The 13686-nt window shown below is 42.7% G+C and overlaps 1 protein-coding gene across 1 annotated transcript; it reads right to left on the bottom strand.

Moving 5' to 3' along the window:
• Nucleotides 1-10873: 10873 nt before the first annotated feature.
• Nucleotides 10874-13356, bottom strand: LOC109744440 (uncharacterized). The gene is made up of 2 exons (XM_020303560.3): nt 12958-13356; nt 10874-12814 (listed from the first exon to the last, which is right to left on the bottom strand). Exons 1-2 carry the CDS (start codon nt 13354-13356, stop codon nt 10874-10876), a joined length of 2340 nt encoding a protein of 779 aa, XP_020159149.3.
• Between the last annotated feature and the right edge of the window lie 330 nt (nt 13357-13686).

The raw sequence follows: 13686 nt of genomic DNA, 5'->3' as shown, positions 1-13686 counted from the left end.
AACCTTGCCGTAAGTTTGGTAGGAAGGTACCAAAGTAACCCCGGCAAGGAACACTGGACAGCGGTCAAGAATATCCTGAAGTACCTGAAGAGGACTAAGGATATGTTTCTCGTTTATGGAGGTGACGAAGAGCTCGTCGTAAAGGGTTACGTCGACGCTAGCTTCGACACAGATCTGGATGACTCGAAGTCACAAACCGGATACGTGTATATTTTGAATGGAGGAGCAGTAAGCTGGTGCAGTTGCAAGCAAAGCGTCGTGGCGGGATCTACATGTGAAGCGGAGTACATGGCAGCCTCGGAGGCAGCACAGGAAGCAGTCTGGATGAAGGAGTTCATTACCGACCTAGGGGTGATTCCCAATGCGTCGGGCCCAATGACTCTCTTCTGTGACAACACTGGAGCTATTGCCCTTGCGAAGGAGCCCAGGTTTCACAGGAAGACCAGGCATATCAAGCGTCGCTTCAACTCCATTCGTGAAAGTGTTCAAAATGGAGACATAGATATTTGTAAAGTACATACGGACCTGAATGTAGCAGATCCGTTGACTAAACCTCTCCCTAGGGCAAAACATGATCAACACCAGGACGCAATGGGTGTTCGATTCATCACAATGTAACTAGATTATTGACTCTAGTGCAAGTGGGAGACTGTTGGAAATATGCCCTAGAGGCAATAATAAATGGTTATTATTATATTTCTTTGTTCATGATAATTGTCTATTATTCATGCTATAATTGTATTGTCCGGAAATCGTAATACATGTGTGAATACATAGACCACAACGTGTCCCTAGTAAGCCTCTAGTTGACTAGCTCGTTGATCAACAGATAGTCATGGTTTCCTGACTATGGACATTGGATGTCATTGATAACGGGATCACATCATTAGGAGAATGATGTGATGGACAAGACCCAATCCTAAGCATAGCATAAAAGATCGTGTAGTTTCGTTTGCTAGAGCTTTTCCAATGTCAAGTATCTTTTCCTTAGACCATGAGATCGTGCAACTCCCGGATACCGTAGGAGTGCTTTGGGTGTGCCAAACGTCACAACGTAACTGGGTGACTATAAAGGTGCACTACGGGTATCTCCGAAAGTGTCTGTTGGGTTGGCACGGATCGAGACTGGGATTTGTCACTCCGTGTGACGGAGAGGTATCTCTGGGCCCACTCGGTAATGCATCATCATAATGAGCTCAATGTGACTAAGGCGTTAGTCACGGGATCATGCATTGCGGTACGAGTAAAGAGACTTGCCGGTAACGAGATTGAACAAGGTATTGGGATACCGACGATCGAATCTCGGGCAAGTAACATACCGATTGACAAAGGGAATTGTATACGGGATTGATTGAATCCTCGACACCGTGGTTCATCCGATGAGATCATCGTGGAACATGTGGGAGCCAACATGGGTATCCAGATCCCGCTGTTGGTTATTGACCGGAGAGGCGTCTCGGTCATGTCTGCATGTCTCCCGAACCCGTAGGGTCTACACACTTAAGGTCCGGTGACGCTAGGGTTGTAGAGATATATGTATGCGGAAATCCTAAAGTTGTTCGGAGTCCCGGATGAGATCCCGGACGTCACGAGAGGTTCCGGAATGGTCCGGAGGTGAAGAATTATATATAGGAAGTCCAGTTTCGGCCACCGGGAAAGTTTCGGGGGTTACCGGTATTGTACCGGGACCACCGGAAGGGTCCCGGGGGTCCACCGGGTGGGGCCACCTATCCCGGAGGGCCCCGTGGGCTGAAAGTGGAAGGGAACCAGCCCTTAGTGGGCTGGGGCGCCCCCCTTGGGCCTCTCCCCATGCGCCTAGGGTTGGGAACCCTAGGGGGGGAGTTCCCCCTTGCCTTGGGGGGCAAGGCAACCCCTTCCCCCCTTGTGGCCGCCCCCCCCCCCCCCCCTTGAGATCCCATCTCTTGGGGCCGGCGCCCCCCAGGGGGCCTATATAAAGGGGGGGGGGAGGGAGGGCAGCACACAACAGCCTTGGGCGCCTCCCTCCTCCCCTGCAACACCTCTCTCTCTCGCAGAAGCTTAGCAAAGCCCTGCCGAGACCCGCTACATCCACCACCACGCCGTCGTGATGTTGGATCTCCATCAACCTCTCCTTCCCCCTTGCTGTATCAAGAAGGAGGAGACGTCGCTGCACCGTACGTGTGTTGAACGCGGAGGTGCCGTCCGTTCGGCACTCGGTCATCGGTGATTTGGATCACGGCGAGTACGACTCCGTCATCCACGTTCATTGGAACGCTTCCGCTCGCGATCTACAAGGGTATGTAGATGCACTCCCTTCCCCTCGTTGCTAGTATACTCCATAGATGCATCTTGGTGAACGTAGGAAATTTTTAAAATTATGCTACGATTCCCAACACTAATTTCATCTGGGATGCTTCTAGCGTCCATTGTTCCTAGATTGAACAACACCATTGACGTACGCACGTGTTTCATCAAGTGTCATGAGGTTGGCTTCATGGATATCTACGATAAAAATCAGTGTTATATAGTAGTGACATAGTATTAAAGAAAAAATACATTCAAAACAAATTTAAAATAGAACGTAGCCCCTACCTTGTAGATAATGATGACCATCATTAATGTTAGGAGAGAAGATGAATGTGCTCTCCCTCATAGTTTGCAAGCATCGCTGCCTCTGATTTACCTGTATGTAAGTAACAACAAGCTTCTCGAACAGATTGTCAGTGTATTGCAAATGGCAGAAGTGAGGCCCAACTTGCTCTTCACGTACACGTAAGAAAATTATCTGCCGTCTACAAACAAATACAATTGTGAGTCTATCATCGCAACAATAAAATTACAAAAATAAGCATATGAAAATCTCAAATTATAAAATGGCGCTTACTGAAAGTTCATGAGGCCAATCTCGAGGGAAGGGACGCGGCGTTTATATATTGAATCCCACTTATTCTATCTGACCAACGTATGCAAGGATAGCAACCACATCTGCAAATTTGAAATCACAATGAGACTCTGAGTTTTACAGAGTAATATGCAATAACAAATTTAAAGATGATGCACCAGTGATGGTTTTGTCCCGTAGCTCAAATATTTCTCCAAACTGTGGGAAGCACGGTGGGCAAATTGTCGACGGTATCTGTTGTGCCGACATCCAAACCTCGGTCGTAGAACTTAGTGTGGTGACAAAGTCCATGGCTAGGTACCAGAAATGTCCATCTGGCATTTCTGTGGGGCTGAACCCGACGCGACTGAAATCATAGGTCCTACCGATTTGTAGCATGCTGTTGAAACGGATTGCCTGGCTGTTGTACGCAATCGCTTCCATCTTTGTTCCCTAATATATTTTTATGAATCATACAAACAATGAGCAAAAAAACATGTTTATCAAAATTATATTTTGAAAATGCGGGCTATAAAGTAGATGATTATTGCCTTACATGCCGATCGAGTAGTATGCACTGAAGGTACAAGTTTCCCATGCCATTCTCTTTGATGTGAGCCTTCCACATGACCTTAGCTTCAATAATCCAGCAGTTCTGATATATGTGCTCCATTTGGACTCGATGAAAATTCAAGTTCCTGTGCGTAGAATAAAACAAAAGGATGAGGTAAAATTATTTTGCAAGGGAAGCATAAAATTAAACAGACAAGGAGCATAACATTCTAGTGGCCCAACACTAATCATGTCAAATTTATACATACTATTCTTGTTTTTCTTATTTATTTTCTTCTTATTTTTCTCCTTTTTCTACTTCATCAAATTATCTCCTCCTTCCTAGTACAAGATTTTCACCACCCTCAATTGCACATCTGGCGATTTTTTTGGGGGTTGCATCTCGCAATATAATGCGTATATTGATTGTGTTATATTTGGACGGGGTGTTTCGGAGCCATAGAAAAAAATTGTATATCCTACGGGGTTTGATTATAGCAATGTAATATTTTGCAACGATGGAAAAAAAGGTATTATGTATTTCAGACTCACTGTCCATCTGGTTTTAACTAATATACAAGATGAACAAGCCGACAAAAGATGTTTTAATCGCCAAGCCTATTACTATGTTCTAGTGTATGCCACGTGCTACATCTTTTAAGATAAAGACCAAGTGACAAAACGATGGCGATTATTTCAATAAAATAAAACATTATCTAGTGATGGCAAATAGACGTACAAAAAGATTATTATATCTTGCCTGTTCATCGGAGGGGTGATGGATTGACTGATGACAGGAGCCGGCGGCGACGCCATCACCCTCTTAGAGGTGATCGATCCGTATGAGATTACCATGGTCTTCGTGTAGGAGATGACTTTTCTTCTATAGAAAGATGGAGGCAAATATGGTGCAGCCGGGCTTGTTTATATAAGCATAGTGGGCGGCGGGAAAACGGAATATATTTGAAAATTTGTTTTTGGCAGGCTAGGTCCCCGTGGGTGAAATATCTGTCAGATCTTTAATATTCGACAACCTATTAATAATTGTTTATTAATCAAGGAAACAGACATCTCCAAATCGGTCCATGATCAACCGAATTGATTCACATCATATTTAATACATGCAAATTTGTGATTTATGATAACTTGCCTATGAAAGCGTATCTGATTTATCACATGCGTATAGAATCACAATTTGTTGCCTATGAAAGGTTGACTTTCTTCTTTATGGATATTTCTTAACCTTTCTATTTTTCACATTAAATTATTTATTTTTCCCTTTTATATTCTGTTATTTTCCATTACCTTGATGATATCTTTAATTATGTTATAGGTAATTGCCATTGCGTAAATAATGTCTTTAATTATTTTATAGATAATTGCTATGGGACAATAGACAATTTCTTTATTTTAGTATAAATCATGTCTAACACATAATTTTACGATCCTAATATATATCAAACAATATAATTGGAATACAAATCATTCATTCGAACACAGCTTTGCAGAAGATAATATTGTTTATTATTTTTCATCACAACAATCTGTATAACACAGTTTTAGGCGGGAAACAGTCTTCTGGTGGGAAACAGAGATGCTGTTGGCGCCAATAGTTTCGAGTTGTCAAAGAGAGGGAGAGAAACAACCCCCAGTACACACACACCTACTCCTCTTATCTGGCTCCTCTCCTCCAGCAGATCTGCTACCTCCTCTGCAGCAGATCCTCCTCACCTCCTCTCCAGCAGCTCCTCATCCGCTTCCTCTCCAGTAGCTCATCCTCCTCCTCTTCAGTACAGCAGGAACCAACAACAGGCAACAACAAGGAGCCAACACCTCTCCCTCCCCCTTCTCCCCCACCATGCTCTGCCTTCTTTCTTCCATGTTAAGTTTTTCATTGCTTGCTGTTTTCAGTTGTTCATTGCTTCGTGCTTTGCTGGTTGCTCACTGCTTTGTGCTAGCTGCTTGGCAAGTTGCTCACTGCCTCTCTTATAGTGGTTAGTGGATGCCTGGATGGATAGAATATTAATCTTGGGGATTAGAGAAAGTACAAAGAGGATGGATCCTATTTGGTCTCCACAACCAGCAGCAAGTGCAAGATGTGTAGTGTGTATGCCTAGTTGCCTGCCAAATTCTACTTCACCCTACTGCTTAGAACTATCTAAGATGTCCGCCTTGCCTTATGCCTTACCGCTTAGGCGGTGAGGCGCCCCAGCGCCTTGCCTCGCCTCACCGCCTTAAAAACAATGCATGACTTTACTGTACTGATTGACGAGATATTTCGAGTTATAGTTGACATATATTGGATGGAGTTATACGATACGAGGAAGTAAAGGGTGCGTCGCAAAACCTACGTTTAACATAACCATACCAAAAAAAGTATTTAAACCTTTCGGGTATATATAATCCAATGCATTATATAGTTGTTCGTATTGCCAAATAGATAATTATCAATTCGATCCCTAACAAAGCTGTAGTAGCCATTTATTTGCGACATATGAATATGCATCGGACCATATTCAGTCGTTTAAAACCCTCAAGGCCGCTCTAATTTCAGCCGGTATGTTTCCAGCTGCTTCGTTGTTTTTGATCATCAGCATCTGGACCATCAGGTTCTTTCTTAGCTGTATTGAATCCTATAAAAGATGAAAAAAATAATTTAATAATTTGCTGGAAAAAAAATTGCACGACAAACCTTGTTATTGTGTACTTACGTGAGTGGTCATCCTGCCAGAATGAGTAGTACCATTCTGGTGGGCCATCTCCTGTAGTACAAGGAAAGCGGCGTCTTTGCTGTAACAAAAAATTTAACTATATTAATACTACAATTTTGTGCTTATAATGTATGTGATCAATTTAGTATATTACCGCCTGCCGTTAGAAGATATGCCGTACGGTGACCAGTCCATGAGATTGGTATCCCAACCAGGGATTCTCATCTGCAACACATCGTTGAACTCTTGCTTCAATATTGTGATTTCCTTCCTCGTTTCAGTGCTATGAAAGTTGTATGGTCCATCATAGGTGTCGACACATGGATCAATTGGGAGAACCATCCTACTTTCCATGTTGACTACAAGTAGTCTGTATGAAGAATCAACCGAAACAAATGGTAGTAGGTACTATGGTAAATAGACACATGTTAGCTCGTAATATAATAAGCAAAATAAATGACAAGAAAGAGTCTCTTACAATGTTAGAGTTGAACACATTATATTTAGGAAATGGCCGGACAACGACACTGTCGATTAGCACTGTGGTGCGTGTTTCTTGATCCATCCAAGAGTGTTTGAGAGCCCGTGCCTGAGAATGAAACTGCAAGTCGAAAAAATGTTTGTTTCCAAGCATTCTTGTACCTACAGTGCTCTCTACTTCAGCACTCGCAAGCTTACGGACTGCAAGATTGAAGCATTCGGGATGAATTTGTCCAAAAAGCAAAATTGTTTGCTGGAGCATCCGTAGGCTAATTTCAATCCGATACGGTCGTTCGCTTCTAATCCAAATTGTGCTGCCCAAAAAATGCAGACCAATCTTTACCAAAAAACATCACATATAGTCTAACTCTTTTGTATAGTAAAGATCAGTGAAAATCATTATTTAATTAAAAACATCCTAACTCCTGTGTGATAATCTGGTAGCTAGAACAATGCTCATGACCGATCTTTTCTGTACCAAATTAACATGGCCATATGTACCATATGTAATAAATAGTAGCAGACAACTAACACTTATCAATAATAGTTATTTAACAATGTAGGGCCATGATAACCAAACAACATATTCATTACATAGGCAAATGCCTTTGGGTTGCTACAGGGCAATAAAAAAATGAAGTGTAAAGTAATTAATCAAATATAATTAATTACATGCATATTATAACCCAACATATCAGTTTGGATATATTATTCTTCATACACTTGAACATTCGAACTGCGGGATTCATCATTGGCAGGTGAGCTTCTTATTATAAGTAAACAATTAAGGAAAAGCAACAAACCAAATTGTAGCATTGATCAAATTTTTCGTAATGGTCACTACTACACAAGTCTAGATGAATAGCTAATGAGGAAATAAATATGTTTTACCTTTATATGACTTCACACTTGGATTATAAAATTATTACTACGCAATCAGAAACGATGCATATTGAAACCAAGTAATAGGCATAGAAATACAACTTACTTTAGTGCCTCATCGTCTTGGACATCAGTGATAGATTGAAAAATGAATTCAATGGCATCTGCTAGGGCATTCACGTTGGCCGCAACCTCCTGAGGGGCGGGCAAAGCCTCTTGTGGTGCGACCTGAACCTCCATTGCTTCATGCACAGCCTCCATTGATGAGAGTGATTTCGGGTGGGTGTTGAATCAGGAGCTCATCGAAGGATATATGAAGGGATCACGGCCTGATTGACAGCTGCATCTTCGAGACTTAAGTGCCTTCCAAATAATAAGACAAGTTCCATTTTTTAACCCCAAATAATAAGCAAAGTTTTGATTCCACCTGATTTCCAACCCACATTAAAGTCTGACAGGATATTCTCAACTATATCCTTCCATACGTGCATGTTTCCATTATTTATTTCCTAGTATAAATTATTTTCAGCTGCGTACACAAGATATTATGAATTATCTTATATGTTAGGAAAAGATGTGGTTCCATTAGAGTAGCCTAATAATAAAATTATGTTGTGCGCTCCTCTCTGTGTACAAATGAGAAACAATAGTACAACAAATAAAGATAATAGTAGCAGAAGTACGCGCTCCCATAGATAGCACACAACATAATTTTGTCTATCTATGCGTATGCATTAGCAGCAACGGTATTAGACACATGCCCCTCTCTGTGTATGCATTAGCAGAAGCAGCACATCAGCAACATCTCTCGGTCACGAAAAAATAATCGCTCCATCTCTCTCTCTCTCTCTCAACGCCTGAGGGCTGGTTCATCTTGCGAAACACGAAAAAATAAGTACTCTGGTTGCTGCTGCTCTTCGGCATCACAATTTTGCGCCTGGGTAAAACTGCTCTGGACGTTGGGCCTTTCTCACACACGCACACTCTCTCTCCCATACGGAGCAGCAGAAGCCAGCAAGCCCACGCCAAGGAGAACACATTGGTAATGAGGTGACTATTGGAGGTAGCAAGAGCATCCCAAAATTATTTTGACGTAAGATAGGAGAGGGAACCTTTTGTCTTTTATAGTTAGTGTAGATCATGTTTGCGAGTAAGCACGTGTATCGCTGCTGCCATTATTAAAAGATGTCATGGGGCTGAGAGCAAACATGCAACTTGGAATTAGCATGTTTGCTGGGATAAATAAAAGATAACTAAAAATCACATTGTCATCAAGCATAAGTAAGAGACAACAAGCAAATTAAAAACCCTTTATTATTTGAATCCGACCGATTACATTGATAAATGCTCATAAGGAGCAATGCAACAACTAAGATGCTAAGAAATATAAATAAAAATGTAGACCCCCTCATGCTTGGTCATTTGAAGGTGGTGGTGGCTTCTTGTCGCATGCTTGGATATGCTTCACGACCACCTCCGTCAACTGATTCATTTGGTTAATCAAAGTTTGCACCAACATGCTAGTATGCTGTTGTGCCTGCAGAATATCATAGTTGCTGGTACCCCAACCATCTTTCCTCTGTGCATTTGACCCCGTGTCACGCTGGATATCCCAGCCTGAGGGGACATGTGCACGAGGGATGTGATGCACCTCACGACGTCGGATTAGGTTATCAAAGTGGTTTGTGGAGAGAGTGGTTGGGAACTGAATAGGCAGATTATGATCATGCATCTTTAGTTTCTTACACTTTCGTGATGATCCCTCACCAAGACCACGATCTCGGTGCAGTTCTTCATCTTCAAGTTGACCTAGATCATCAGGGTGAAGCTGAGTCGTGTCTTCTTGATCTTGATGGTTATCCTCGGAACTATTGGATGACGACATGTCAAAGAGAATGGAGTGGCAAGGGTGGAGCGTATAGGTTTGGGTGGTGCAAGGGTGGAGCGTTCTGGTTTGGGTGGTGCAAGGGTCTAGCAATTTATAGATGTTTATAAGGAAACGCAGATTAGAAAATCCTTCTATGAAGCAACCGAAATGATCACAATCAGAAAATACAATATTTTAGAATCAGATTTATGATTCGGCGTGATCAACCCAGCAGTAGTTTACAATGAAAAACAATGAACATGCCATTAAATAAACTAACACTACCAATTTTAATGTCACCAACCCATTTGGAGAGATAAAGGAAACACATTTAAGACTGATGATACACGTTGTGATTTGATGATCACTTGCCGTAATATACAATTTTTTCCGGATATTATATGGGGGATTTTCGTCATTAAATAAACTAACTTGCCGTCATCAAACCGTTTTTATAAGGATATTTACTAAGTCTGCCGAAATTAAAATTAAGTTATTTCCTTTTACGGTTTTATTAAGTTATTTTCCATTTATAATCAATATTTTTCTTTGAACATTTTTTTATGAACATCATTTTTTGCAATAAGTATCATCAAGCACATTAATTTGAGCACGAATATAATAACTATGAACATGCGGGACAAATATTAGACACTCATACAGCTGATGGCAGTAAAAATAGTGTGAAATACATGTATGCTTTCAGCATTTTCATGACCACGTATGCTTCATCTGCTCATGAAAACTGAACAGCGTTTAACACTGATTGGAGCAAACCAAAACTTAGACACTCATAAAGCTCAAGGGAGTAAAAGAATTACAAATACATAACTATATATACTAACAACAAGCCTTGATAGCTATAAATGTACATGAAAACTGAACAACATTTAAAACTGGGTGCAATAAAACAAATATTACACACTCATACACACTCATAAAGCTCAAGGCAGTAAAACAACATGTATGATTTTAGCCTTTTCATGAGCATGTAAACAAATGCATCACACGCACTGAAATTCAATGTATCAAATGTAACCTGCATGCTAAATGATGACATGACATGCATGCTCCAGGTTTTAATCAAACTGTACAAAGTAAATTTAACATGTTGCGGGTCTATATGAAGCCAAACATTATTTCTGAATCTTAGATTACACATAACACAGTACGCTGTGTGACATGTACATTGCCAGAAACATTGCGATAGTGGAAAACAAATAACAGTGATGAAGGTACAAAATAAATTTAACATGATCCAGATCTTCATGAAGCCAATCATTATTTCTGATTCATATTACACATAACACAGTACGCTGTGTGACATGTACATTGTCAGATTACACATAACACAGTATAAATTTATTGAAATGCAGTTATTACTTGAACTGATTGGTGTATACCTCCAACAACCAAGATACCAAATGAAAAGATATGTCATAGAACCGAATTACAGCAATTCTTGACCATCGGAAGAGTAAATTGCATATATAAATCCAGCAGGTCTATTAAGACCAGACTTCAGCCTGTAAGTACTTCCTTGTAGACGATGTTCTTCATTGAGGTCAGCAAGGACACGGTCGGTCTTTTACGCTTCTTCGGATTGTTATGTTGCTTGTTGGACTTCTCCTTTGGCTTCTCCTTCTGAATGAGTATTTTTATGTTTCTCTTCGCGGTGGCTCGAGACAAAGCAACATAGAGTTGACCATGAGAGAACACCGGATTAGGTAGATACACACCAACAATGGGGATGGTCTGCCCTTGAGCCTTGTTAATCGTCATAGCAAAGCTAAGCCTTATAGGAAATTGCTTCCTCTTAAACTTGAATGGAAACATGTCGTTGTCAGATGGGCACAGAGGTATTCGAGGAAGGAAGACCCTCCTACCAGCGTGTTGCCCAATCACGATTTCTGCATCAATGGTGTTCCTCTCAAAACCTCTAACAACAAGCCTAGTCCCGTTACATAGCCCATTAGCTGGATCAATGTTCCTTAGAAGTATCACCGGGCAGTTCAGCTTTAGTTTGAGTGCATGCGGAGGAAGACCATTGGGAGTCAATCCGTTCAGAAACTCAGGAGCGTAGTAGCCATATGGGTCGTCCTCCGCACTGTCAAAGCTATGGTAGATTACTTCATCTCCGTGGAAACGCTCTATCATGCGGATGTTTATCTTGTCGACATTGTCATTTGTCGTGGAAAGGATTGCGCGAGATGTCATGTAACTCGAATCTGCCATGTTGTCATCTAGACTCGGAAACACGTGGTCAATCAGCTTCTCTAGGTCGTCAACCTCGCCTGTAGATGGCAGACAAATATCATCAGGGAGTAGTATGTTGCCTTGATCGTCGGCTTCCTCTGTGCCATTACCGACCCTGAGCAAGTAATCTGCAAACCACGTGTCATTATGAGCCCTCATGTTGGTGATGAGCCGAAGCTGCCGCATACTCTTCCATAGATGAGAACTTCGGAGGCTTGCATCAATTATCTGGCCCCGTGACCCCCTTCTGACGACCGGAAGCACCTGCCTAAAGTCCCCGCCAAAAACAACAGTCTTTCCTCCAAAGGGTCGGTCGCGTATTCCCATGATGTCGCGCATGCTATTGTCTAATGCCTCAACCGCTTGTCGCTTAGTCATGCTGGCCTCGTCCCATAGTATCAATGAGGCCATCCTTAGCAGCTTGGCGGTCCCACTCTGCTTGGTGAAGCTGCACGAGGCTCCATCATCGCAACTCAGTGGGATTTTGAACCTCGAGTGGGCAGTCCTGCCGCCAGGCATGATAGAAGCAGCGACGCCCGACGTCGCGGTAGCGATAGCAATCTTGCCCTCGCGCCTCACCTTGGCGAGCATCGCCCTGTAGAGGAAGGTCTTCCCCGTACCTCCAGGGCCATCAACAAAGAATATACCCCCATCACCGTGTTCAACAGCCGCTAGTATCTCGTCGTATGCAGCCCTTTGCTCAAAATTGAGGGAAGATGACAATTTAGTGTCACTTTCGTCAAACTCAACAGTTGATTCCTCGATGATCTCTCTGGCCTCGCCCTCGGTTGGGTCAAATGCATCATCGATCGTTGGAAGAGCAAAATCAATAATGTATTTACCCATAGACTGCAACATACCCCTAATGGCAAGCAACACCATCTGCTCCACCTCGTTCGGGGACGTGCGTGTCCGACGGTAGTCATCGGACATAGGCTCGAGGTGTCTATCCCATAAACCACGCACGTCGCCTGGCTCGCAGTGCACCAAGATTGTTGCAAAGAGCCTCCTAAGAGAACATGGCATAGCCCACTGCTCTGCCTCAGTAAGACAGTCGTTGAGCGTGTTGTCTGCCTCGATGAGTCCCAACCTTTCACCGGCCTCTCTAAAGCTCCCACATACCACGCCGTCGACGGTGAGCAAGTCCTCAAATGATGTTTTCCCCGGAACATGGTTCAACAACACACGAAGGTAGTATCGCTCCCCCTCGGCAGGATTGGCAGACACGATACGACCTATTTGAAAATGCCCACCCGCCTCTTCCAGAACTTCTTTTTCTTCTCCCACGTGAAGCTTCCGGGGAAATCCTTGTACAATATATGCCTTGCCCAAGGGTGTTTTTTGTTTGCCTTGAAATACTCCGTTAACATGGATTTTGAAGCATTCTCGGAGGATACAACATTCTTCAAGTCAGCCTGTGCATTGAATGCAACCCTGTGCATATTCGGGAGATGAAGAGGCAACTGCAAGACAGGCGGGTAATTGGCACACAGTGGGAAGCCAAATATCCTCCACATAGCCTCCGGAGGGGTGACCCATCTTGCGTCAACGTATCTCTTGATCTCATCAATGTTACCATCAGCGTCTGGCTGGTCGATGCTGAAAGAAGCCTTATCATGGCCCTTATAAATGTACTTATAAATGTATTTTACAGCCTTTATGCTAGAGCAGACCTCGACGTTGATGTGGCAATTAAACATCCGCAGAAGGTAAGGGTTATATGGCACAACCCATCGGTTGTCCAACATTTTCCCTCAAACCTTAGCGCGTCTACCATCGTCTCTACGCCGATAAACTGGGTATGAGTCCTTGCCTTGTATCGTGTTCTTATTGAACAGCCGCGGGTATCCGCACTTGCATTCATTATCTTGCATGGAAACATTCTTCGGGTTGAGAGCACCGCATGGTCCGTGCATCATATGTTTTACCACCATTGCATACAATTCCGGATACTTCTGCTTGTCTGGGAGCTCTGCGGAAATGAGTCGGTCGTACTGCTCTGGGACAAGAAGCTTATACGTTGAATCCATGATCAACAAAAAATGTGCGTGGGGGAGGCCTCTCTTCTGGAACTCGAC

This window comes from Aegilops tauschii, chromosome 2 (assembly GCF_002575655.3).
Source record: "Aegilops tauschii subsp. strangulata cultivar AL8/78 chromosome 2, Aet v6.0, whole genome shotgun sequence".
NCBI lineage: Eukaryota > Viridiplantae > Streptophyta > Magnoliopsida > Poales > Poaceae > Aegilops > Aegilops tauschii.
Note: the sequence above shows the minus strand (reverse complement) of the source record. Positions and strands in the feature narration are given on the sequence as shown.

Bases quoted from the DNA above. Each gene is read 5' to 3' on its own strand.
- LOC109744440 (XM_020303560.3), bottom strand. From the start codon at position 13,356: ATGTTGGACAACCGATGGGTTGTGCCATATAACCCTTACCTTCTGCGG. The intron at 12,815-12,957 runs GCAAACAAAAAA...AATCCTGCCGAG, and splicing joins TGTTAACGGAGTATTTCAAG to GGGGAGCGATACTACCTTCG.